The 27,446-nt window shown below is 40.6% G+C and overlaps 1 protein-coding gene across 2 annotated transcripts; it reads right to left on the reverse strand.

Moving 5' to 3' along the window:
• Window positions 1–1,718: 1,718 nt before the first annotated feature.
• SUZ12 (SUZ12 polycomb repressive complex 2 subunit) lies at window positions 1,719–25,594 on the reverse strand. Of its 2 annotated transcripts, XR_009419758.1 has the most exons (17): window positions 25,280–25,594; window positions 22,478–22,524; window positions 22,324–22,388; window positions 17,525–17,593; window positions 15,918–15,967; window positions 14,584–14,669; window positions 12,986–13,217; window positions 12,126–12,228; window positions 10,718–10,823; window positions 9,816–9,993; window positions 7,561–7,652; window positions 6,965–7,108; window positions 6,188–6,345; window positions 5,450–5,648; window positions 4,879–4,958; window positions 3,195–4,557; window positions 1,719–3,085 (listed from the first exon to the last, which is right to left on the reverse strand). XR_009419758.1 is itself a non-coding variant. In XM_059485997.1 (16 exons), exons 1-16 carry the CDS (start codon window positions 25,581–25,583, stop codon window positions 4,212–4,214), a joined length of 2,259 nt encoding a protein of 752 aa, XP_059341980.1. In that variant the 5' UTR covers window positions 25,584–25,594; the 3' UTR covers window positions 1,719–4,211. The 2 variants fall into 2 exon arrangements, 1 of the variants encoding a protein (XP_059341980.1); XM_059485997.1 differs by having other exon boundaries at window positions 1,719–4,557.
• Window positions 25,595–27,446: the final 1,852 nt, after the last annotated feature.

The raw sequence follows: 27,446 nt of genomic DNA on the forward strand, positions 1-27,446 counted from the left end.
AGCTGAAACGCCGGCAGGGATGGGGTCAGGCCTGAGCGTCTGCCCTGCCACAGGGGGCGTAGGCAGCTCGGGGTGTGCTGAACCCCGGGGGGAAGCCGGCGCGGCCGTGCCAGGCGTGCTCGGCACCGCAGATCCAGGAGCCACGGGGGACTGCACAGATGCAGCAGCGACGGGACTTGGGACGCAGCCGAGGCTGTGTCGGCAAAGGGGACGAGGGGGACTTGGGGAGGCGGGAGGAGCGGCCGCACTCGCGGGTAGCGAAGGGGAAGCGGTGGCCTCGGCAGGGGTAGGGAGGGGGGCCACGGGGACGCTGCTGGGCTTGTAGAGGCAGAATGGAGGGGCGGGACCGCGATAATGGCCAAACTGGGGGCGGGAACCGCCGGAGCCGGGACAGCAGGGACCAACGGGACGGCAAAGGGGGGTGGCAGGGCCGATGGGATGGGCCGGGAGGATGGGTGTCGGGACCGCGAGGGGGCGGCAGGGGCGAGCAGGACTGCAGGTAACAGAGCCGTGGGGTCCGACGGAGGGGTGGGGGGCTTGTCCCACTGGAGACTCACAGCGGCAAGGGGCGGACTCGCAGCAGGGGCGGAGCTCGGCAGGGCGGCTTCTGCGGGCATCCCCCGTGCAGCAAAGAGCTCCAGCAGCGCCCTGCAAGCTGGGACCAGCTCCATGGCAGCCAGTCCCAGCAGGAGATACTATTAAAGTGCTTTATTCAAACTGTGTCCAAAAAGTCTCTGGTAAAGACGGCTGAACGGTCAGCACTGGGGAATTCAATAAAGTCCAGTCTAAGAAGTTTTTAAACTCCCGTTTCAGTAACTGACTTGGCATGGAACTGAAAAAAGGCTTTAGTTGATTATAGAGATCTCTGTTACGGGCAGAGTGAGTGTGTCCCACTATTAGACCAGTGTGTCGCATTCCTCGATGTGGCAGAAGCAGTGTCCTCAATAAGGGCATTACGGCTCCCCATTTTACAGATGTAGCGCTTTACAACAGTCTTTACGACAGTCGCACTTTACCGCAGTCTTTACGATAGTCTTTACGACAATCGCGCTTTACACCTTTAACGACAGTCGTGCTTTACAGCACCTTTTACGACGGTCGCGCTTTACGGCCGGTTTTGCTTGGAACAACACTGTCAAAATTGCCCTGACAGAATGCCTCCTGTATTCCCAGAGGTAAAACTAAATTTCTGGTCTGGCGGATTGTAAGGATTGGGAGTTTTGTTTTGTTGATCAGATAAATAATCAGAACACTTCAAATCATGGGCAACTGCTTCATCCCAGGCAGTGAATTTTTACCCCACCCCTAAAATTCAAGGTCTACATTCAAAACACACTCCAAGCAATGTAACTGAAGGTTAACAATTCATCTACCACTTTTGAATATAGTGTTTAATGCACTGAATTCAAAATTCAAATCATACTAGGTTCCAGGTTGGGGTTCACAAACCTGTTGTGATCACCAAGTACCAAACATCATTAAAACCTGCCAGGAGCACATTGAAGGCCAGATCAGGAGAACCCAGACAAGATTAAAGACAAGAACACACTGCCCAACTGCAGCCTGAGGTCCAGTTTGTAGAGCCCAGCTGGCACAACCTGCATCTCAGGATCTGAATCCTAACATGGAACAAGGTTTCCAGTGTGTGCCATTCCACAGTCAGTTCCTGACTTGTCCCACAGTACCTGGAGCATCCATCCTCTGCAGTCCCAGAGAAATGGGATTTAAACTGATACTTATTTAAACTTTACTCCATTTAAGCCAAATACTCTGTAAAATTTCTGAAAAATTAACCACTTACATGTAAAAACAACACAAATCTTCATTCTGTAACTGACAACACAGATAATGTTTCATTTGCACTCTAAAAATTACAGTTCTGTACAGTAAAGCACAACTTAAAACCCTTCTCAGGTATTCAAGTCCTACCCAAGAAAGGAGAATGAAAATTATTATAATCCGGCTAAAGCCCTGGAGATTTATGGAGATACCTTAAATAGAACTGTAACAATTTGACAAAGCAGAGCACATCCAAATTTTGAGCCATGCAGAAGGGAGTTCACAGAGGTGCTGCTTGAGGTGTCTGCACATGGAATGACTGGACACCCATCATGGCAGATTTTGTATTACTGAACTTCTTGTACAAAAGCTGATTTCAAATAAAACATTTAATGAAAAACAATGGTTCATTTAAACAGCTGAACTTGTTTTGAGGGTTTTTTGGGGGGGTTGGGTATCTTTTGTTTTTACATCTACTGTACCGTTCAAATTCTTTTTAACCAGCTTACATGGCATCTCCAAAGGTACAAATAGAAAATGCATCTTTATAAATAGAAAACAAGGGGATTTTTTCAGCTTTTATTATAAATTGACATGACATACAAAGTTTACTTGACAGAAGTAATTTCATTACTATTTTTGGGGGGATCACCAACTTTTTGTGCAAACAATGCTAGCCTTCTTTTAAGCATTAAGAGCATAACTGCTTAAGAAATGACATAAGCAATAATTCTAGAACTACATCTCCCCTAAAATAATCTATTTTTTACATATGTGCACAGCTTTAGCAAATTAAAGCCAGAGAGAAATGCATGATGTACTATCCAGAGGCATAATTAGAGTTTGCTAAAACTCAAGAGAGCTGGCAATTCAAGGAGTTTGTAATGAAAAGCTGCAGTTTCCCTCTTTCCTATTTTGTACACAAAATCAGTGACTAAGAACTTAATACTGGATGACAAATCACATCCACACCATTAGTTAAATAGTCTCACAGTTAAACACATCTTAAGGACCATCAAAATCAGTATTTACATTTTATAAATTTCTGAAGACACCATTAGAAAGCTTATATACCCCTTCAACAAATAGGGAACTGCATTTCATGGTGATGGAATGAAATAAAAAACAAAAAATACCTGTATTTACAGCAGCATTGTTCCTTTATAAATAAAGAATATGAAAAATGAAATATTTTAAGGATAATAAAAAATTGAGGTGATGTCACTCAACCACAGTGCTTGCTGGAATAAAACCCTTCGGTGCTGATACTGTACCAGTAGTGAAACCACTTTCCATTGGAAAAAATCTGTAAACGTATGCATAAAATGTGTTAACAGCAGTGCAAAACTGCTCAAATATAGTTTAGTCAGCATCTTAGTATCTGTATTGAATACAATACATCACAGAATACTTACATAAGAAGTGCAACACATTTTCTGGTCCAATTTTACAGTGCATTTTTCCCTCAAGAGTGGCATCTCGAAAGCCAAAGATAAGCCCAGGGCCTGGCCTTGCAGTCTGTGCTGAGGCGAGAACTTTGCGGGCAGTTGGCGGCGCAGCGCCTGCAGACGGACACGAGGCTCCAGCCTTAGCATGGCACCCAGGGTGGGTGACCCCAGGCACAGGGGGCTGCACCCAAACCCTCTCTGTAGCTGTGTAGATGTGTAATAAAAATATAAAGGAGCTAAATGTTCAAGTTTAAAATGGTACACTGGGCGATCAATACATCAGAATTATCCACGAAACCCAAACTGCTGGTTAAACCTCAAAAAGCCAAGGTGGTACTTCACTGTGTCTGGAACGTGAAAAGCCAAGATCTTTCCAAACAGGCACGAGACAAAGGAAGTGCTAAGTTTGCCAACTCTGATAATTTTTAGTGTAAAAAAAATTGATTGGTAATTTATGATCAATTGATAAATGATTTCAAATACAAGGATCAAGGTTAAACTGTAAATAGTCAGACGTTATTTTCACAAAAAGCTAACTGGAGAATTTCTAAATAAGAAAAGCAGAAACTGTATCCCAATCCCCTTTCCCTAATGTTTCACAAATTCATGGTAGGAAAAACAGCCAGATACAGATGCAAAAATCTTAATATAAAAAACGGTTTTACATATACTTAAATTATGTAAATTCCATAAAGTTCTTAAGACACTAATTACTAAAATTACAAAAAGATTTTTATATTGCTCTTCATGCTCAAACTCTTAGAATATTGTCATTACATCACCAAAACCAATATACATGTAGTACTTGCATAAGTAACTGAATAAAAACCCTGTTTAAACAATATCCTTGTTGAAATCATTTATTTCCATCCAGCAGTGCCTGTTTGGAATCTCTGTATTTCTGTGTGTAATTCTTTATAGAGCTCATGCACCCTAGAACGTCACTTCAATGCTTGTCCGTTGAATGACAATTGACTTTTGACTTCAGAGCTTCTGCTTCTTGCTCTGTTTCGTGACACCTGAGATGCTTTCCACCTCTGAAATCCTCTCTCTCATGGTATTTTCACTGTATCCATTTGCTGTCCCACTTTGTTCCTCGGAAGATTCCTCGTCCGTCGGGGACGCCGATTCTCCTTTCTCCAACTTCTGCTGCATCTCTCGGAGCCTGGCCACAGCTTTGTCTATGGACATGATGCTGATGAGGTTAAAGTCATGCATGCTGACCAGGTGGAGCATAAAGTTTCGACACAAGTTCTTCTTAATGATTTTTTGTCCATAATTTTCAACAAATAGCATACAGGCATGATTCATTTGATTGTCAGCAATAAACCTGTCAAATAAGAAAGCCATCATTATGCAAGCAGAACGCTTTCAAAAACAAAGATACTGTACAACATGATTTATCAATATAACTGCAGAGAGCAGCTATTACACAGTCCAGTATTTTTTCTTTTCAAAGCCCAAATGCTACTAGGCACAACTTCTTTAAAAGCCTAAACTCTCAAAAACTTATTACAAATTATCCTTTAATGACCCTTTCCTAAACAGCTGAGCCAATTGAATTTTAAGTATTTAGTGAATTACAATGCAAAATGATCAACCAAATCTATACTATAATTTATTTGTATCAAAACTAAGCACAGTAACATACCCGTGCTTCATAACATGAAGATTCCATAATTTCATCACTTCTTTCTCTCCTTCGTTCACATCAGAAAATTCTTCAATTTGCTGGAGATTGGGAGGAAGGATAGGAAAAGAAACAAACACATCCATCAGAACTGTGTATCTGCTGCCAAGTAGTGAGAGCATACCCAAAATTCAACTTACACACAAAAATATATGTAGACAATTCAGGCTCTGCAGTCAAATAAGTTAGAAAAATGTCATTTGATGTAGAGACTTTTGATGATAAACAATATTCTTATTACATACAGCCCAAACTGTGTGCTCCTGGTTCCAGCATCTCCTCTTTGAAGGAGAAAAGTAGCCACAAACAATGAAAACTTGTTCAAACACAAGGGGACTGAACTAACACTGCAAACTGAATGCATACTTGAAAAAACAAACTTTGATTCCAGGAATTTCCATCAACAGCAGTTCAGCAAAATTTTCTGCTCCCAAAATGCAGGATTTTCACAACTGTTCCCTAAAAGAACTGCAGATCATCTTTTAAAAACCCCAATCTGCTTAAAACAACTTTGTACAAAGGGAATAATTACAGTAATGGTTTTCTCCCTCAGCCATTCCGGGTCCTTCTCGTCCTCACTGTCCACCTCCATCTCCTGGGGGCGCAGGGGCAGGCAGGTGTCGCTGTGGAAGTAGAGGCGGTTGTGGCCGCTGCTGTACGTGCGCTGCTGCTCCACCTCGCCGTCCTCCGACTCCAGGAACTCCGACATGCTCGCTTTCGTGCGCTTGGGCCTGCAAGGGAGAGCTCACTGCTGTCACCAGCACATCACAGAGGCAAATATTGACAACTGCCACTGATTACACAAGAGCTCTGGATCCAACCCTCCAACGTCACCTTTTGGGGAAGAAAAGTTTTAGGGTAAGGCAGTTAAAGAGAGCTACATTGTTATGAATGGATATCTCAATTGGAAAGATGTAGAAAAATTATGGGTGATGTTATCCTCCTTCAGTTACATTTTATTTAGTCTTAACAGTGAAATCTAGCACTGTGTATGTCCACCTGCAGATTCACAAATCCCCAGGTATCAGAAATCTGGTTTATAGGCCAAAAGATTCTTTACAGAAAGAGTTGTTGGGCATTGGAATGGGCTGCCCAGGAAAGTGGTGGAGTCACCAGACCTGGAGGTGTTTAAAAAAGACTGGATATGGCACTCAGTGCCAAGGATTAGTTGCTAAGGTGGTGTTAGGTCATAGGTTGGACTTGATCTCCAAGGTCTTTTCCAGCTTAGTTGATTCTGTGACCCACACAGAGCTTGTTTGCCAGCTCCTACCTGCACACCAGGATGTGAGTGATGGGAGTCCTCTTGACGGGCCCGTTGCGGCTGAAGGCGAAGCCGGGCTGGCGATGGATGTCCTGCGGGTTGCCGGCGTAGGAGCCATCGTAGCACTCATTGATGGACACATCTATCCGAGCACCTTTTGGATGATACTGCAGCACAGATCAAATACTCAGCAGACAGTAATGACAATGCATCAAGAGGTTTAAACAAGTGACCTTTAAATTCTGAATACCTTAAATATCAATTCTCAATAACCTGATACGGCAGTAAGTTTCCTTTCACAACACCCAAATAATTTTTAACCTCTAGAAGCAAATTACACTAAAGCTTCCTTGCGCTGTACCATTTTACTGTTTTGTATAAAACCACTCAAAACTAATTATAAAATTAAGTAAAGTATCAGCAAAAGACTGCTAGTAAGAACATTTCTAGATTTCCTAGAGCTTCAAGAGACTTCCAACCAAATACAATTACATTGCTTTCCACATCAAAGAACACATTGATGCAAAAACAGTAGCTACATTTAGAATACATTTAGAATAGCTACATTTAGAATGCCTCCAGTGGTCAGCATTATTTAATATATATATATTGAAACAAAGACAGTATTTCCCCTCCACGTAACACACAAACATTCACAGAAAGCAGCTTCTAACCTGTAGGTACAGCCCTACAACTTCCTAAGCTGGAAACAGAATCCCTGCCTTTGTAGCATCTGTGACAGACTGTACAGAGTTTTATAGTGCCGAACTACCAAATGTTACTTACAACATAATTAAAGATAAATCTGCTGTGGCAGAGTTTAAGATGTTTGAGTAAACTGTAGAGTTTCCGACAGTTCAGTGTGCACCAGGGGCAGTGCAAGTCATCGCGGGCCTCGGTCTGCTGCCTCGTGTTATTGTTGTAAAGGAACTGGTGCAAACAAAGAACAGGCAGAGCAAAATTAGCACCAAATGGGTTTCATTAATTAACTTCCAACCCCCAAAACCAAGCTGGATGTTGTTACAGGAGACCTCCACAGCAGTAGTTAGATTTTGGGAACACTATATGAGCTCAGTGTACTGAAACAATGGTATGTCAAGAATTTTGTTTCCCATTGGAGACCCACCTGTCCCCCTCCAGAAGTCTAACAAGGAATGCCCTTGATCTTTCAGAACATCAGATGTGTCCCCAAGAAGATTAGTTTTCTAGAATACCTCCATAAAGAGGAGTCTGTGGAATGGCTTTCAGTCTGTGAATCTGAGACTCTTTAAGGCATCCACAAAAAGGGCAAATGGAAATTTCCACCCAGCTCCCAAGCAAACATTTTAATCCCACACAATATTTCAATTCTAGTTTTTCCCTTTAATGATTATTTCTAATACCTGGTAAAATATTCGCAACTTCTGTCGAGGTTCATTTAAAACATCTCTCTCTTTTCTTGTCTGAAGGTCTGTAGGCAAAGATTCTTTCACAGCTGAAAAAAACCCACATATAGACACACGTTTCTTTGGTGCACAGGAACAGACAAACATTGTTTCTTACCCAACTATGGAAGTCCTGAGAAGGGCACTGTTGCTGAAGGAAACAGGATACTTGAATGTCCTTGGACATAAGTAGCTCCTACCAGCAACAAGGAAGTCTGGATGCTCAGTTTCCTTCACAAACCTACAGGCAAACCCACTTCCAACACAAGATTATCCCACGAGCTGAAGAATCATTCAGAGAACTTAAAAATGCTCAGGTAAAAAGCAACATTTTTCTTACTCCATTTCAGCAGAGAATTCTTTATGTATGGCTAAAAGCTGGGACATAAAAGCCATCCCTGCTTTCATATTGCTGCATTCAAACACATCACTTAAATTCAATTTCAGAAGTTCCACAAGTCTCTTAACAGGCAGCAGAAATATAAGTAAACACACAAAATATTTAACTGAAACTTTAACCCTTGAACACTGTTTGCATGTGTAATGGCACTGCTTAGTTGCTTCTGAGTCTCTTCCATACACTTTAATCTATAACAGTATTTGATTTCACACAGTTACTGAGAAACCCCACAGAACTAAGCAGGTTTATAAATCTGCCCTCAAGAGAAACCAAGCAATGACCTTACTTGCTTCTGAATGGTGATAAAGAAGGGAAAACAAGGCTCAGCTCTACTGACCTAACTTTTAGAAGATGCACTTATTTTATATTTAATATTTTGGAGAAGAAAGGAAATTTTATTTTCTGTCTGTATGAAAGAGAGGAAGCCTGACACTTTAGCCTGCACCACATCAGAGAAATCCCAATTCCATGGCTCAGTTACTTTCAGAACTTTGTAATTACAACAAAGTTAAAGCTGCCATATTTAGAAAGTCTTTGATGTCTTTATTTCACTGGTCTGCCTTGGGAAATATGCCAAAGTAAAATGACAACACCAAATTTATGTCCCATTGGGAAAGATGAACTGGATCTTGATCAGAATATCTGACAGAAGTTTTGTACAGTTTTCACTCTCATGGTATTCAGACACTGCAAACAGCACAACCATAACAAATACCCTACAATGCTGCACATTACACTACAATACATTTGTGCATAAGAGTTGGCTGTACTATTTTGGAAGGTTGCTCTGGCTGTTATTTTATCAATTTACTGGAACATTTAGCTTTTCTGATGGAAGAAAAAAATGGGTTCCTGGTTACACTGGCAATGCAGTCTTGCCATGTTCCTACTGCCTCTACATTTGTTACAGTAAACTACCACACACCTTCTGGAGTTGGTCAACTCAACTCTCATTTCTTTTGCAAGTCTGAGCATAAAACCTGCCTAACAAATTACAATACAGGTCTCCAAGAAACTCTAAAATACAAGGAAGCCTAGTACAAGGAAGTAAAGAGAAATCCACAGTCTAGGTGTATTCGTAGGTGTTGAAACAACAGGAGCAACCTGCTGTTCTCTGTACAAGTTTTCCAGATGTCCTTGAGCTTCACTTGCCAACACAAGGTTGTAATACAAAGTCACAAACAACTGGGTGTGAGACAAAATAAAGATGGCATCTAAGCCAATTTTCCTTCTAGTTTCTATACTGAGCATGAAGCCATCCTTGGAATATCCCTCTGGCCAGTCTGTCCCAGCTGTGTCTCCTTCCAGCCCCTTGTGTCATCTGGCCTCTTTGATAGTGGGGTGGTGTGAGAAGCTGCAAAGTCCTTGACTTAGTCTAAACACTGCTTAGCAACAACTAAAGCATCAGTGTTATCAACATTATTCTCATCCTAAATCCAAAACACAGCACTAAAGCAGCCGCTGAGAAGAAAATTAATTCTATTCCACCTGAAAGTAGGGCACCTATAAACCCAGAAACTTACAGAACACTGATTGGAGTAGGGCAAACCAGACAATCTCAGAAATCCTAGTGATGGATTTTCCCCAATGTATTTCACAGCAGGCTTTATGAGCATTGTATACAATCACTTCAATATTGTCCTTATGTATAGCTTTTAACCTTAACAAAATGACAAAATATGGGATACAACAAAGCCCACTTAGTTTTGCTTTTTCCTGCTGAGAACAACCTGAAGCAGCTGCACCAGTGAGCCCTAAGCACACAAGGGGTTGAGCAGATGATTATTCAGTAGCAAAACCAAAGTTTGCTTACCTATAGTCTGAGTAGGTTTAACAGAATTGGGCTTGTTTTCTTGAGGGAGGCTCTCAGAATTTCGTGTTGCAAGAGGTTTAGCTATAGGAGCTGTAGACTTATCATTTGTGTCTCCTGTCCAACGAAGAGTAAACTGAAGTGTAGGTCCCTGAGAAAATGTTTCAAATGGAGGCAACCTCTGCAGAGGGGGGGGAAGTAAAAAAACACAGCAGAATTAAGTGTCTTCATAAAAACAATCAGGAGAATATATTCACAGAACATAAACTATGTAATTTATGTAATTTATTTATTGCAGGTAGAGGCTGATCAGGATAGTTGAGCTTATAACTGTACTTTTACTATATAATTTGGATCATCTCTGCTTTTTTCATAATTATATGATCATGTTGAGACACAAATACTTTGCAACCATCTGGAATCTTCATGTTCTTCTCTGCAATCACTTACAACTCACACTCTCCCAGGACATGTGAGCATGACTGTGTAAGTACACACAATCACTGCATCACTGAGTGTTGATTCACCTCAGTTAACAACTTCTCTCTGCTCAACCCTTCCTCCTACACTCATACACCCTCTTCTTTTCACCACTACATTTTATCAGCTTTCTCTTATGTACATAAGATCACACCTGTCTGGGTTCCTCTTTCTTCCCATTAAATATTCTGATGTTTGCTCCTTTTAGATACATCTAACTTGTTAGAATAGCATTCAAACTGCCTGATTTTCTAGGTCAGGAATTCAGAAGTCTCAGCTGCCATACTTACAGTAGTTGACATCTGCTTGTATTAATGATTCAGTGTAGCCAAAGCTATCTAAATTGAGAGCTAAATTAAAATATATGTCCATACATTCCCAAAGGAATTATTTCCTGGCTTCTTGGCCACTAAAACAATCCATACCTTCCCATCCAGAATCGTTTCCCATGTTGCTCTTTTCTTGCTAATGGGACACTCTTCCATTTCCTGCATGGCCACTTCATATTCCCCATCCAGAAGTTGCAAGCGTCTGTCAAGACAAAATATGGATTATGTGTAAAAAGGCTCTTCTATTGTTTGTCTATTAAAATACACTATTTCACAGGAATTAAATTTCCATGAATCTAAAGACATATTTTCAGGTAAATTTTTTGACTAGGTCTAAATCTTAGGCAAACATCATCCATAACAAAGAAAAATGTTAAAGACTAAACCAAAAATATATACATTTTATGCATGACTTGGTTCTGCTGCAAATCAGTCTCATTTATACAACAGCATGTCTGAGAATGTCCTTGCTTATCATCACTACAAAACCATCTAATGGTTCATATGTTGCTAAGCATATTGAAGTTATCCAGTGGAATTAAGTAATAGAAAAGAACAAAATACTGTCAAGACTTCCAAGATACAGATTAGAAAAGGACATTTCTCCAAAATTCTTCTCAAAATATACTTCTAAAACCCTATTTGGATAAACAACCATTTTGTCAGAATTAGTTGGAGTTTTTCTTCAAGCTCCATTTTTGTAAATACCTACCTCTGCCTGAGACCTGCATTTTCCATGGAAAGAACCCTTATTTTCATGTACTGTATTTTGCCTGTTGGCACTATGATCCTTTGCAGCACAAACAACCAAAATGTCTACCCAGGAAATGGTCTGGTCCTTATCTTTTTAACTGGATCTAGAGTGCTCTAAGCTATTGACACGTGAGCTCACCACACTCCACCTTCCTTGAAATACATTAAGTAGTATCATGATAATAAATAATTAAACTACATGACAGAGTAGGCCTGTTATAATTTTAACTACTTGTTTGACTGTCCTCTAGTAATGGGAACTGATGTCTTCTGTAGCTGTCAGCAGAATGAGACCTGTGACTACACCAGCAACACTCTGGGCATGGGAAAAATTATGGCACTCAACAAAGTGTCAGCAGCAAGGGTATTTCAGAGATGTTTTCTTTGTTTAACTGTTTAATTATGCTGTCACTGATCTTGAACAGAACCAGAGAATTTAGGTCAAAAACTGGCAAGGAAAAGACAAACAGATGCAAACTGCCAGGACAATATTCAAGTTCACAGATGGGAATTATTTACAGTAGTCACTGAATAGGTCTCAGTATAAAATGTGTTATGAAACCTGTAGGGTTTTTTTTAAAAAAACATAAGCATAACTTCTTATTGTAAATAACAACTAAAATGCAGCCAAAGACAATATACACTGTAACAAGGAAGATACTAAGCTTATTATCAAATTTCTAATATTATGATGATTAAAAATTATTAATAGAATGATTAATAGAAGCTACATTTGTTTTTACAATATTACCTGTTTTTATCAAATACAGTCATTTGTGCTACAAATGTCTTTTCCCCATCTTCACGATTTGAAGAATTTCTTTTTCTTCTAGCTGGAAGCTCCTCATTGACATCTGCACATAAGAAATATGGTATTCAATCATTACATAAGCACAGACTCAAAAGATCCAACAGTCTCTATGCACTCACAAATATAACTGGCTATTGATTGTGCCATACAATAGAGAAGGACAATGCAATAAAAGACCACTTAGCTTAACAGTAATCATATTTTAGGTGTGCTCTCGTATATTTATAATTTCATTGTATTATTCTGTCAGCACAAGAATTTGGGATCTGATCTTCCTCTTCTTGTGGCTATAAAATAGTGAGAAATAAAGTTTTTCATTCTACATGTACTCTCCAAGCTGCAACATTTGTGTTGTAACACTTCTCAACAAGATTAAGAAAATAACTTTTAAAAATTTATTACTGAGGTATTTTTCTATTGGCTCGTCATTTAGTTTTGCTAAGAAACACTGACAGCACCCTCAGTGAGTCAGGAGTGACCAGTGTTGGTGGAGGAATGAGGACAGTCTCAGTGACCACAGGGCCCTCTTGCACTGTTCAATTCCAGCAGTGCTGCCTCCCACCTTCAGCACCACGTCAGTAACAAGTGGTGTTAAATTTACACAAAACCAGAAGCACAATTTCCAGCTAGCAGCTGACTTTCAGCCCCATCTCAGAAGAGACTGCAAACAAATAAAAGCTCAATCACTCAGTTACTACTGGCCCTTGTTAGTGTGACCCACACTGCTCATCCAGTCACCTCCACACGTGCCCACAAATAAACCCTCAGATTTAAAAAGCAGATTTCAAGGCTGAACTTACCAATGTTTTCATTCGTTTCACCGTTGATCAGTCCATTAAATTCTCTCCTTCCTGGGCGAGTGACTCTGAATAACAATGAGTAAGACTTCACCATATGGCTGTTGCTTGGTTCAAACTCATTACTGGAAACTGCAAGTGATGGGAAGTTGCCTGGTTTTATTTGGCTGAGGTCTGGGTTTAAAGGCACCTGCTTTTTACCTGTAGGAACCTGTCTTATTGGACAACTGACATCCTGCAGCAAAACAACAAAGAAAAGGTTCAGGTTTTTAGATTTCAAAGTAAAGACATTAAGTATTTAAATTGATGCCATTTCTAAACTGCATTTGGTCTGCCAACTTTTGAAAATAAGCCTCATAATAAGTCTTGTAACAGATATAAATAAAAAAAACCTGGAACAATCCCAGATTTTAAATGCAAACCCGGATATTTTTAAGTGCAAATAAAACTGGCATTCTATATCCCTTTCTGGCAGCAGACATCTTTCTCTATGTGAATAAAATAACATTAACATGAGGCACTTAAAAAGATTGTAGAACAGTCATTAATACTAATTTAATTCTGTTTACCTGAAGAAATTAAATGCTTTGGTTATATATATATTTTTTCAAAGGCTTTCTATCTTCTCCTTGCAATATTTCAAAGTGCATTTTGTGCTATCTGTGAGATAAAGAACCACTTACCTAGGATTTATTATATTCAATTACCTCTCAAAGAGATCATTGAACATTGTGTAGAGTTGGGAAAACAAGACAAGATGGCCTAAATATGAAATTTGCAGGAAAACATTTGGAATAACCATTAGCACCTCCTGATCTCACTACATTTATTCATACTACAATAATTAACAGAATTGGATAGAAACAGTATTAATTCTTAAAAACCAAATCAGCCTAGCATTAGGAAAGAACACAGAACACACAGCTCTGACTGCAAATCTTTCCCTTTCTAGTTAAACCTAAAGCATTACTGACCCTCCCATATTCCTGTAGTTGGGGAAATAATTTGCCAACTGATGTGAAATAAGTACAGCTAAAACGGCAAGCAAGTTCAAAGACGCTTTAAAAATAAATATAAAATTGCTTATGATTCATGGCAGCTAAAATCTGCAATAATTGAAATAAAGTAAAAAACACAGGTACAGAAAAAGCAAGGAAAGAGAGGTGTTGGCAGATGACTGAGGAATTTGAAACAATTACAGTTTGTTCCTTTTCACTCCTAAACTCTGAAAGGCACAGGCTACTTTATGATTTTGTGATTGCCTGGTTTCCTTAAGCCTCTGGACATCACAAGAGAATGAAAACTTTAATGATGTGACACACAAAAACTGAGGTAAAACCAGAAGTGGCTGAAATACACGAGTGGATGTGATGTACAGGCTGAATTCAATCAACAGACCTGAATGGTTTTTGAAACTCATTCCTCATAAAGCAGTGCAAAATCCAATAGAAAACAAGTTGAATACATAAGTTCTTAAATTTAAAGGCTAATTTCAACAGAAGCATCACAATAGGCAGTGTTGCTCAGATATTCTAGAAGCAGCTAAACATTTTGCTTTAATGTTTATTAATTATATTAATAATTTGTCAGATCATTTTTACCTTTCGTTTCTTGTGGCAAACTTTCACCAGCAGTACTTCCAGAGTTACAGAATTTTGTTCATTCTCTGAGTTTTGTGATGGCTTATCTAAACAGAAAAGTATTTTAAGCTCTGAAAAAGTGAAGATCTATTCAATGATATAAATCCATCTGTAATTAGTTTTTAACCACAGGCACATCCCAGGTACAAAGACCTCTAACCACATTCTTAGTTTCAACTCTCCCCAAACTTACTACAAATTTCCACTTGAGAATATATCCTAATTATTTTCATATTGGCTGATTTAATGGCATAACTGATCTCTAAAATTTAAAACAGCAAGCTTGTTACCTTTTTATAACAGAGAAAAATGTTATGGGTAGATTTAAGGACAGTTACAATATGCTAATTACAGAGGAGCTGAATTATTTTTCCCAGTTTTTTTTTTTTTCTTTACAGCTTGCAAACCTAAAATTTGGGCTTAAAATCTAGAGGCTATCAGGTAGGAAAACAAGAAAATTACACCACCCCCCCTTATATATCATGTAAGGCTAAATAAATGCACAATAGCTGTTAAAGGACTCTCAAACTTGGAAAAAAAGTCTTAGAAAATAAGACTTTGTTTCAGAGACTGCACAATAAATTTCCTAGAGCCTGGAATCTTCAAGGCAGCTGCTGCCAGTGGTGTGATCAGCAATGGCAACCAAAAATCTAGGAATTTCATCTTATTTTAATGGAAAAACAGTTTTTACTCTCAGAGCAACAGAACTCTTCATTCTGGTCAAGGAAATCCAATATTCTGATATTGAGAGGCAAATCCTTATGTGCTTGAAGGACACCATGGAATGACCTCAAGTCACTAAAATATGATTTTCGTGGCTTTCATAATCATTGGCATGGCTTTCCTTCATTTCTAGACTCAACTTGACAATTTTTTTTCTTACAATTCTACTTTAAAGTAGAAGCCACTGAATCTTCCAACTATTTGAGGGCTGTGGTGTTTTTTAAAGCTACTTCAAACACCAAAGACACACTCCCAGAAAAATCACATTCTTTTGGAAAGAATCACTTTCCTCAAGGTCCATTTCCGTTTGAATGGGTGATGGCTTGAAGGATTTCTCAAAATCACTGTTTTGACTAAAACCCTGAAGGCTTATCTTCTTAACATCACAATTACACCACAGCACTTCTAAAGCACTACTGAATTAGAACTAATGAGACAGGCTGAACAAGTCAATTAAAACCTGCATCCAAACAGCAGAGAGTAAAAACATTCAAATATTCCCCTCACAGATCTCCACTAATTTCAGAGGTGTTATACAAATTAACAGTGGAATGAATAATTGGCAAACATACCATTTTTATGGAAGAACCCAGTAAATGTAAGTTGCAAATGAGCAGACAAGCTAAACAGGAGGGGATAAAAAAGGAAATGTTAGAACAAATAAGTGTTTTCTTCTCACAGCAACCACTTCACTGATGCTCAGTACAGAACTCTAATGATTCAGTCCATCCTCTTAACTTGGAAACTGCCTGGATACAGCAATTGCACTTGATGCAGAACTGAACACCAGTTTTCTCTTTACAGACTTATTCTGTGTACTCCATGACTTGATACATTAAATAAAAATAAAATAAACACTACAGCAGAAGAACATTGCCTGAAGACAGGAGATCCTGCCTTCACAGGCAGGCAAACACATCTGTTGGAAAGTCATCAGCAACAGAGCTCAGCTTTGGTGGAAATTTTCTAGAATTTCACCCTGAACCACAGTCTTGGTGTAAATTAAAAGAAAACCAAACCAACAAGTATTTTACGCACAGTAATGAGAATTTTGCAAGGGGGAACCTGAACCTTTAGAAATAAGGCTATCAGTTTAATCGGGTCCAAATCACTCATAGCACGTGCAATCAAAATAACAACTGCACCTGGTTTGTTCCACAGCCTAGACTGTTCTGCTGACCATAGACACATCTTATTTCAAATTGTAAAATTCAGGGCATATTTCTGTTGAAATAGGTATTCATAAATCTAGATTAAAAACAGTCCCAAAATCACTTCGTATTTCTGAAGGACACATTGAAAAAAACATAATCTGTCCCACTGCCCCACCAGACAAAACTTTGTGCACCTTCACTTCTCAGGCAGATACAATCTGACACTCCACACTTATTTTTAAACACAAACATTCCCAAGAGCTCTGAGATGACCAGCAAAAGTGCCCAACAGCACAAGCATTCAAAGGACTCTATCAACACCAACTTGCGTCATTCATCCATGTTACTTTTCCACATTAAAAAACATTTTTTACAGTTTTGAAAGCACAAAAACCAACACACACAAATCAATACTCTATGTTGTTTCAACAAAGCAACTAAACACAATATATAGAGAAAAATACAATTAAGAAAAACAATATATAGTAAATCCATAAAACCTCTTAGAACACAACATTTCTAAGTTTGTTTCAGACTACATAGTCTGTATATAGCACAGCTGCCTCTGAAGTAGTCCAGTAATTTGCAAACACTGTGGGAAAAGAACAGGTTAAAAATAGGAAGTGTACAACAACATAAACTACAAGCAATAACACTTTGTATTTTCCCAAATCCACCTCCTTTTTACTTTTAATTCCAACACACAGAGATTACTTATTGACATAACTGACTCTCTTAAAAAAACAAAGTTAAGGCAAATACCTATTTGAGGTTTCTATACACATTTTAAGAGATGCCACAACAAATACTGAAAGTTTATCCCAGTACTGCTTTTCTCCAAGTTAAATGACCAGCATACAGACACACATTTTAAGATTCTGGAAGCAACATTTCCAGCAGCAACTACCTTGCTTCGAGTAATGACTCTTTATCACTTGCACTTTATCAGTCAAAAGGACTTCTATTCACAGCCCGTGCATGTACTCATTTGTACCCACACACATAAATACACAGCAGGACAGTACCTGTGAGATTCTTGTTCTCCCTTCATTTTCTCTACTTTTGATAACATGTCATCTACTTTAAATGTTTTCCTGTGAGGAAAAAGCAAAAAGAATAGTTTTACACAGCCACTATACCCACAGCTTATAGAAGAAAATTCAAACTGAGCTTTCACTTGATTTTCCATGTAAACTGTCTATATATATATATATATATATATACACACACACACCATTTTAGCCTTCTCTTCAGAAAACACCCTTTAGACACATATATACTTTTGTAGACCTAGTATCATGCCTGCGCTATAAGGGACACAGCTGCTTCTCAAGTAGTATCAAAAATACAAGGAATTAAACCCAGAGCTTGCAACAGTAATCCTACTGCTCTAAGAAGTTTCATTTAACAGCAACATATTGAAATCCTTACAAAGAACATGTTTAACCACATTTCAACTTTGTCAAAGACAATCTTCCTGTTTTACTGACACTTACACATACCAGGAATTGACATGTCAGCCCCTCAGTCATTTCTATTTCAATCTTGAGCATAATAATGAAAATCACTCAAAACCTTACAGGACAAAAGAGTTAAAAGCCTAATTAAAACCCCAAAGCCTTATTTCTCCATACATCTCTATTAAATGGACACAATGCAAAGAGCAATGAATTTGGAAGCAACCTTTGGAACCCACTCAGAGGAAACAGGGCACAATGACAACCAATGACAACAATGTCAAAGAGAATAATCACTTCAAATCTTTCCTCTCTGTAATTCTGACATCAGTCTGCTCCTGCTCATATGTTCAGCCTGTTCTACCATACATACAATTTCATGTTCATTGCTAAATAAAGCTCACTGATGAGCAGAAGTTATTCAGCATGTTACAGAACAGTCTCTCCATTTTTCATTAAAGGCAAGTTAACATTTGGATCTAGATGCCCACAGAATTGCACTTGACTACAGTGACAACACAGGAGTTGTCACTTTCCTGTACATTTATACCTTAGAAAAATGGAGTAAGAAGAACATAAACCATTGCCAAACACTGGATTTCTTGCACAGGGAACAACACCATGCTCTGGGGAAGCGGGAAGCATTTGTCTACCAGAAATACCCTGACTGAAGAAACACTGATGTCACTCTGTCTGCAGTCAGCACGTAATGCTGGAGAATGATTGAGTTACACATCACATGGGGACCAAACAGCAACACTGGGCAACAAAAACTACAGGGCTGCACTCATAACAAGGAGAAAAACAATTATGATTTGTGTAGTAAACAATCACTGATTCAAAGCTCTACTCAGCCCAAGAGTCACACATATGAGACTGAAGAACCGACTCACCTACACTAAAACGTGGGATTGTTAAAATGAACACTGCAGTGCTCAACTTTAACAAGAGATGTTAAGAACAGAGCAATTTATTAAAAGTTTCATAGTCTAAGGTAAAAATGTCTCTGGGTGCACTTTGCTGCAGCTCATCAAAATCAGCCACTGTTCTGCAGAACAGCAAGTTGAGAGGGCTTTTTCCAGCCTGAGGAATTGCTTAAAACAGATTTAGACCAAAGGTATGTCATGAGCAGAATACGAGCCAAAAACCAGCTAAGAGACAAACATGATCCCAGAATGGGGGAAAGTTAACAATATTTCATAAAATACACTAACATCTGACCCAACTTGTATTTAGTATGTGACCATTATTGATCCAAAAAGAACAGTGGCACAGCCTAAATCCAGACTCAGGTTAGTCAAAACAAGAGAGCCTTCCTAAAAAAAAAGAAATCTTTCCAAGAAACTAAAAATAGCAACTAGTAAAAAATTTTTGCCTTTGAAGTTAACTTGTAAGAGCAGAAATTCCTTTAAAATAAATTACTATTTATGTTCCCATGCTCCCATGCAAAACAGACAAAATCAAGTTTTTATAATAACCATCCCTCACGCTCAGGATTTTCAAGACAGCATTCACTTGTGTAACAAGTATGTGCATCTTGTGCATTCCTTTCTCCACCCACTCTTACTCCAGACAAGAAAAGTAATAATTAGCAAAGTATTAAAGTCACATCATAGCATGCCATTATTTTGCCAATAAATAATATAATTATTCCTTTATCCAAATACTGTATGTGAAGCAATTTTACTAACAATTACTAACTTCTTTCCAACATCATAATTTGGCCTAATAATACACTAACACCTGAAGACATACCCAGAGACACAGTCTATTAGCTGACCAAAGCCCATCACCTCTCCAACAAGCAGCAACTTCAACACCTTTTTAGCCCAGGCTGACACATGCCCATTAACAAGTCCCTATGACCATTTTCCTATGCTCTAAGCATTCTAGGTGTTCTAAACACTTTCTCAGTATTAAACATGTGGAGCAATATCAATAGATCATTTCCTGGTTAAAATGCAGTTTTAGTTCCCTACCTCCAAGTGATAAATTTGTCTGGCATTTTTCTCAGACTATCATAGAGCTGGAGGTAAAAGATGCGGAGTCACAGTTACTATTCTTTAAGGAAGGTCTATTAAATTCAGAGATTAGTTCTTTATAGTTTACTTATGATACTGTTTACTGAAATGGAAATCAAAATTATCAGGAATTCAACAATGGCAACATTTAGGAGCTCTAGGGGAATAAATTTATATATATGTATAGTTCACAAAAGCAGGCAAACGGTGATGCAGTTCCAGAAAAGACTTCTTTGCAAAGAGAACTCTACTAACACTTCCACTGTTCTGAAACCAAAACACGGATTTTTCTTAATATAAACCTCAGGATGATCTTCTATAGTTCAGATACTTTTTTTCTTTAAAGTCCCCTTTTCACCAAAACAACGAGATCATAGACCTTAACTACTTGTGTTGAATGAAGAAGAGTGATTCAGGTCCTGAGCATATCTGTAAGTATTTGCCAGCACAGATCAGCAAACAAGGATCCTGCTAATCCCCTCAGGAAGCCCAGTTAACACTGTTTCACCATTCTCTAAGTCAAAACTACCTTTAAATTACAACTTCTGTGGTTTTAAGTGGGCTGAAAGAGAATGGCCACAGTACTGAGTGAGCATGGAAAGGGCAGAGGGAACCCAGGGGGAACACACCTCACAGTTACTTTCTGTCATTTTCACTTTCAACTATGCTCACTCACTCCTGTTGCATTACTGTGTTTTTACAAAGAAAACATACTCACACTTTTTATTTAATCTTAAAATTAATTACAAGCATGATTTCAATTAGTCAGCATTGACAGAACTATTGAAAGAAACAATCTGTTGTTAGAACACCTCTCAACTAAACTCAGAGTTCTAAAATAAAGTGTTGAGGGAACTGGTACAAATTAGTCTGTTTCAAACAGAAATCGAGCATTACCTGTGCAGCTGAATCAACTGGAATTTGGAACAGTGGATAACAGTGCACAGGCAAAGAACTGTCTCTTGCTTCCCAGCAAGTATAGCAGATATCCAACAGAACATTTTCAGCTAACATACACATTTCAATCAATAATTAATCTAAGTTATAAGCAAGAACTTCCTGTAGCACAATTCTAGTTAGAAAAACCAAACAAAATTAAACCACAAAAAACAAAACAGCCTGAAAATAATTTCTTAACATTTTGTTCTGACTCACTTTAAAATAAGCAAAAAATTTGTTTTGATAACTTTTTAAAGAAAAAGCAAGCTGCAACTTCAAGTTTAAAAAAAATCAAATCTGATCATTCCTCTCCTAAGTGCCTGAAGTTGTATGTCATGGATTCAGTTTTAAGAAAAAGTTATATTGTGGCATTAAAACTTATAGCAGGAACATTAAACAATATCCAAGAGATCCAATAATGCCATAAACAGTTCCTTTAATTAAAAATATGTAAATTCTATTGATCAATAGATCATGCAAATATTACCTCCCTTAGATATAAATATGAAGTATAAATTAGAGTTGTCTGCACTATCACAATTTGTTGCATATTTGTTGTATTTAAGTCCCACAGCAACTGTTTCTAAGCAATAAGAACTTTGGTGCTAAAATATTTTAGACTAAATGTTCAGGTTACAAAAGAATTCTAAACTCCAACAAAGGATTTTCAGTGAAGGGGAAGTAACTGGAAGGGCCTTGTGATTCTGCTAATAAATAATGTACACTGCACTTGTCCCTCTGCAGTGTTTCTGTGTTTTCAGCCCCACTGACAGGCAGCTGCAGCACCTCACATGACAGGAATGATTATTTTGCAATATCAGAACTGAACCTCATCTCTCAGGTGCATCCAGCTCAAAGCAACCTCTTCAAAGTATTTGCTGGAGTTCTTCTAAAATACTATAAACAGACCTGCTTTATTTTCCAGCTTTTAAAATAACTACAGAAATAATTACTGGATTCTTTCAAAATTAACAAAGCCAATAGTTTTGTATTTGAGTTTTGATTTTTGCAAAAGAACTGGTTAGGTTACAGTTTAAAATACAATGTTTCATATGATTGTGATTATGCACCATTGATTACACGAGCTGGGACGCAATACAGTTTTGTTTGGGTTTTTTTTTTAAGAAGTTCTCCTCCAAAATAGAAAACAAACACGGGAGAATTAGTTACGGTTCTGCAGATAGCTCTCCACATTTGAATACTCCCAGTATCCACAGAAGTCACATGGACAAAGCTACACATACACTTAACATTGCAAAAAACCTCTTAGGTCTCAGAAATCAACTGTACCCTGAAGTATGCATTTTAAAGTTCTTCAAAAAGAAAACAGGATGTTACCCTCCACTGCTTTTTGGACTTCTGCTACTTGGTGAACATTTTAGGATTACTTTACAAAAACAATTTTACCTTTTGATATTTGTTCGGGAGTTTCTGTGAGACATGTAAGTGAGAGTTCTGTGCAAAAATATTGGCTGCAGGGGAAAAAAATAGAAAATGGTTATGCTTTAATTAAAGTTTTCCACAAGTGCAAAGTAAAGGAGTGATAAAACCAATTACTCACTGCTATTAGATTCCGGGTACGGAGAAATCTGTATATCTGGGTTGGTTCTAAGAAAAAGGAACACAGGTTACCCAATGCAACTTACACCTCCAGAAATAGCCTTAGAATGACAAAAAGTATCTTAGTGTGGCAATTACTTTGAAACAATTATCACAAAAGCCATTAAGCGAAGCATCACAATGTCCAAATAACTCCAAGTTATCACATTCAAGGTTACTTCACCAACCCTACAACACAAAGCAATTTCTTGTTTAAGGTGCCACAAATCAGGGGTCACAACTCAACTCTGCTCTGCTTTCCACAAAATGGGTTTCTTACAGACTTTGAATGATTAAGGGGCAGAAAAACACCTCAATGTATCACAACCTATGGTCATATAGGTAAGTTTTCCTCATGAAGTCAATGAACACATCTGCTACGATACCAAAAGAGCACAATAAATTTACACAGCCAGATAATTTGGATTCTGATTGCTTTAAACTTCTGGCAAGTACCAAGGTCACTTGCAGCACGTCCTGAAACAAGAACAGGGACTGGCAGTTGACTGTGATCCATTATGGATCATTCTAAGGTGGGAAATTAATGCTGGCTTTAGTAGAGCAACTACTGTTTTCAGTGCAAAAGGAGAGAACATAATTCAGCTGTTCATAAAATGGACACTAAAGCACAGCATCATCTCACACAGGTCTGAGAACCAACATCCAAAGGATCAACACTTGCCTACAGCCAAGAGAAGGACCTTCAGATTACTTTTAACCAATTAAATCAGGACAAGAAGGGTTTTGTCTGATCAGGTTATTTCTAACAAGAATTCCAAACTAAACTGAAATACTCCCTTATCTGAACTGAAATAAAAGCCAATGTCACAAAGTAACATCAGCAAAAAGCTTATAAATGACTTAATACACATCAAGTGCAGAGAAAAAAGAGAATAGACGATGTACTGATGGCCATGCTAAGGCTGGTAACTCTGCCTCCATGTCCCACATAAAGAAAACAAAGCTTATTTCTAAAGAAACATAAAATTTTCTTTTCATACGACTGCAAAACATTTATTTCAAATAGCTGGAAACCTTATTGTGTGGAATTCTGTAATTAGAAGTAGAAAAGGACAGTTTTTAATATCCTTTATCCCTTTTTAAAGATATGATTCAGCCTTATTTCTACAGTTATGAATGTAAGACCCTATAGAACACATAATTAAAGAGATGTTATTACTGTTGGAGAAGAAACTCTTAAAATGACCACAGTATTTCCTTTTAGAAGCCTGAAGAAAGCCAGCGAAAATCTGCTTAATGCAAATTATCACAATAACATCCGTATTTTTTCAAATCAAGATAAAAGAAAGTAATTAAGATATGTGCACTTTGCCACAAAGTGAAAATACAGAGCATTCACAACTTTGAAAAGACATCCCATGTTTTTCAGTCTCAAAAAGCCCATGACATAATTATATTTTCTTAATGTATGAAAACATTAAGTCACGTTCACAAGGGTGGAATTTAATTTAAAGGCAACACATTGCTGCTTCAACATTAATTTTCCCAAGTGGAAAAATTCTGAAACACTCTCTTCAACCTGCAGAGAGACATATGTCTCACAAGTCTGTATTACTCAGCAAAAGCTTAAAATAAAGCTTTTATCTTTTCATAGCATATGACCTTGAAAAGGGACAAAAACAGTCAGGAAGAATGCAATTCAGTACTACACGTGTTAGGATTTCTTTGATCCAGTGTTTACTTACTGCAGTTTTCCCATGATATTTGCACACGGGGTTAACATATTATGTATATCTGTATGTACAGCTACACTGTAGCTTCCTCCTGATCCCCACCTGCTCAGCTCCGCGCTTCCCTTGTCTGACACACTCAGGCACGACCAGAAGAATTTTTTCCACCTCGGGCACTGAGAAAAAGCTCTTACAACTCAAGTCTGTGACTTGACCCATTTGCAGCACAGAATACAGAGCGCCTTTACAAGGGCTGGGCCATGCTTTATTCCACACTACACCAAAAACTCCAACACTGTCACCGAGTACAGCAAGCGTGAGCATTGACAGCACCAATCCCAAAACAGGATCGTGTCTTCAAGTAGGGCCTTAAAAATTCCCTTCAAATCCTGGCAGCTGCACAGAAATCTTTTAGTGCAATTTAAGTTTCCTGGTCCACTGTGCTTTTAAACCAGATTTCCACAAATAACTTTCTAGCGAATTCGGGGGGACTCTCCACCCATGTGGTGCTCCCACAAGGGGAATGCCTGGGTCGCAAAGGTCGATTTCCAACGCGAAACCTCGACTACGTGAAAATTATTGCCAAACAAAGAAAAACCAAGTACAGGGAACTCTTAATCGCGTCCTGCCCCTGAAAGGGGCTCGAACGGCGGAGGCCAGAGAGGAAAGGGCCCCCTCGCCCCTCAGTGCCCAGAGCCTCCAGGGGCTGCGGGAGGAGGGAAGGGAGCCAGCCGCCCCGAAAGCCTGATGGGAAGCGCTGTGAGAACCAAGTTCATCGCTGGGCGCGGGCACACGCACACAGACACACACACACACACCCTCGCCCTCCGCCGCGGGCCCCGGGCGCCTCTCGCCGCCCTCCCGCACACCGGCCCCGCTCCCCGCGCTTCCGCCCGGGACCCGCCGGCCCCCGCCTCCCCCGGCCCCGCTCCCTCCCTCCATCCCCCGGCCGTGTTTACCCCCGGAAGCCCCTGCTCCCCACAGCCCTCCCCTCCTCCTCCCGCCCTTTCCGCGGCGGCTCGGGCCGGTCCCGCCGGCTCGGCCCCCACTTCCTCCGGCGACCCGGTGCTCACTCTCAAAGGCCTGAAGAAAGAGGTCGTGGTCGGCCTGGATCTGCTCCATCTTCGGCTTCTTCACGGGGGGCAGCGCCGCTGCCGCCGCCGCCGCTGCCGAGGAGGCCGAGGAGCCGCCCGAGTACCCGCTGCCTCCTCCGCCGCCGCCGCCGCCCGCGGCACCGCCGGATTTGCCACCGGGAGCCGCCGCCGCGGCGGAGCCCCCGAACCCGCCGCCTCCTCCGCCGCCACCTCCTCCTCCGGCGGCGCCGCCAGCGGAGCCCGAGCTGGGCCCCGCTCCTCCACCGTGCTTCTGAGGAGCCATAGGGGTGGCCCCGGGAGGGCCCCGGCGGGACGGAGAGCGAGCGGGGCGGGCAGGGCCGGCCGGGGCGGGTGCGTGAGGCGGGGGGGGGACGCGCCGCGCTCCAACTCCGCCAAGTCTCCTCCGCCCCGCTCCCCTCAGCGCCGCGGCCGCCGAGCCCGACCGCCGCCGCGCGCCCGCCCCCCGCGCGCGCCCATTGGCTGCGGGGATGGCGCCGCGCCGTCCCATTGGCCGGCGCCGGCCCCGCCCCCGCGTGACGCGCGGATGGTTCTGGAAGCGTTTGGTTGGTCCGCGCTCTCGGCGCGCGCCCCCCCCACCCCCCGCCTTTGAACTGAATTCGCGGGAAAGCGGCGCTCGCGCTCCGGCGCGGGGCATGATGGGTACGGGGGGGCCCTGCTGGCCTGAGGGGCCGCTCGCCGGACCCCGCCCTCGCACCCCGCCGGCGGCGCTGCCCGGGCTGCTCCCAGCCCCGGGGCTGCCCCGAGCCTCAGAGCTGCCCCGGCCCCCGCACTGCCCCGGCCCCCGCCTCTCCGTACCGCCCCCCCGGCTCTGCGTGTACCCCCGGCCTCTCCATGCCACCTCCCGCTGCCCCCGCGGCCGCACAGGTGGATGATGCCCCTCATGCCTGAGGGACCGCTCCGCTGTCCACAGAGCTCAGGAGGTAAATTTGTCCAAATGGAAGCTCAGGTATAAATCGGTGTCGGTTTTGCAGTGGAAATGGCCATACTGTGTCGGCCATGAGCTCCTGCTGCTATCTCTTTATTTAGCTTTAACCTTAGCTAACTGTGAGGGTCCCTCGGAGGAAGGCACAAGAAGTTGCCCATCGGCGCAGGGAAACTTGAATTCTGAGGTAAAATGTCTCCGGGTTCATCAGACCTTCCTCCATCCCCGGCCCCGCCGCTGTGGCCGGAGCGCCGAGAGCCGCGGCGGGGTCGGGGCAGCGTCTCCGTGAGAAACGCCGGGGGAGCTCCGGCCGTGGGGAAATTCAGCAGCCGCTCCATTTAATCACCTCCTTATCAGCACTGGCAGCTCATACACAAAAGGCTTCGGCAGCCGTTCCGTTCTGTTTGCTTTCCTTTGCAAAACTTCTCCGGGGTAGTTGTACAGGGTAGGGTAAGAATGGTCTATGTGTGAAATACAGCCTTGAATTCTGATACCAGATCCAACTGCTGGCACCCCATCGTCTCAGTTTATCTTCTAATTTCTAGCATTAAGAGAAATTAACTTAATGATAGATATTAAGAGGAAAACCATATATCAAAGTCAGTGATGCAGTGCCTTATATTATCAATAAAGGGAGATTATAAAGTAATTGTTGCCCATGTCTTAATAAGGGACCCTCATCTGTCCCTTATTAACCTGATCATGTTTAAAGAAAATATATGTGTATACACCCAAAACATTCAAATAACCAAGTCTTTGTTGATTACTATCCCCCTCTTTTTGCTTTTTCTGCTATACCATTTATCTCTCATGTTTGCTCTGGAAAGATGTTCCCGTATCTTTTTTCCCTCCTCCTTCCCTCATCAGGCATTGATGTTTTACTTGCAAGCTTTTCAGTATTTTGCTTCAGCCTTAATTTTCTTACATTTTTATAAATTCATTGTTGTCACCACTTTATCTACATTGTGTTTTCTTCCTCTGAACAATACTGTTAAATATTTTATCCTGCTTATAATTGTCTCTACTTAGTATTCCAGCTTCTTTATCTTCTATTTCCTACTCAATTTCTCTACAGCCATTTGCTGTAACTGAGTATTTCATTTCATGCCAGTCTCTCACTCCTGGCAGCAGCACTGTTTGATGCACTGCACATTTTTGAGGACCTCATGTGTAATTTCTTTGCTCTTAATACCTGGGACTTCC

The sequence above is a fragment of the Ammospiza nelsoni genome, chromosome 19, assembly GCF_027579445.1.
Source record: "Ammospiza nelsoni isolate bAmmNel1 chromosome 19, bAmmNel1.pri, whole genome shotgun sequence".
NCBI classification, from domain to species: Eukaryota; Metazoa; Chordata; class Aves; order Passeriformes; family Passerellidae; genus Ammospiza; species Ammospiza nelsoni.

Bases quoted from the DNA above. Each gene is read 5' to 3' on its own strand.
- SUZ12 (XM_059485997.1), bottom strand. From the start codon at position 25,583: ATGGCTCCTCAGAAGCACGGTGGAGGAGCGGGGCCCAGCTCGGGCTCC. The intron at 17,594-22,323 runs GTAAAATTGTTT...TTTTCCTCACAG, and splicing joins TCCCGAACAAATATCAAAAG to GAAAACATTTAAAGTAGATG. The intron at 4,558-4,878 runs GTATGTTACTGT...CTTATTTGACAG, and splicing joins CTTCATGTTATGAAGCACGG to GTTTATTGCTGACAATCAAA.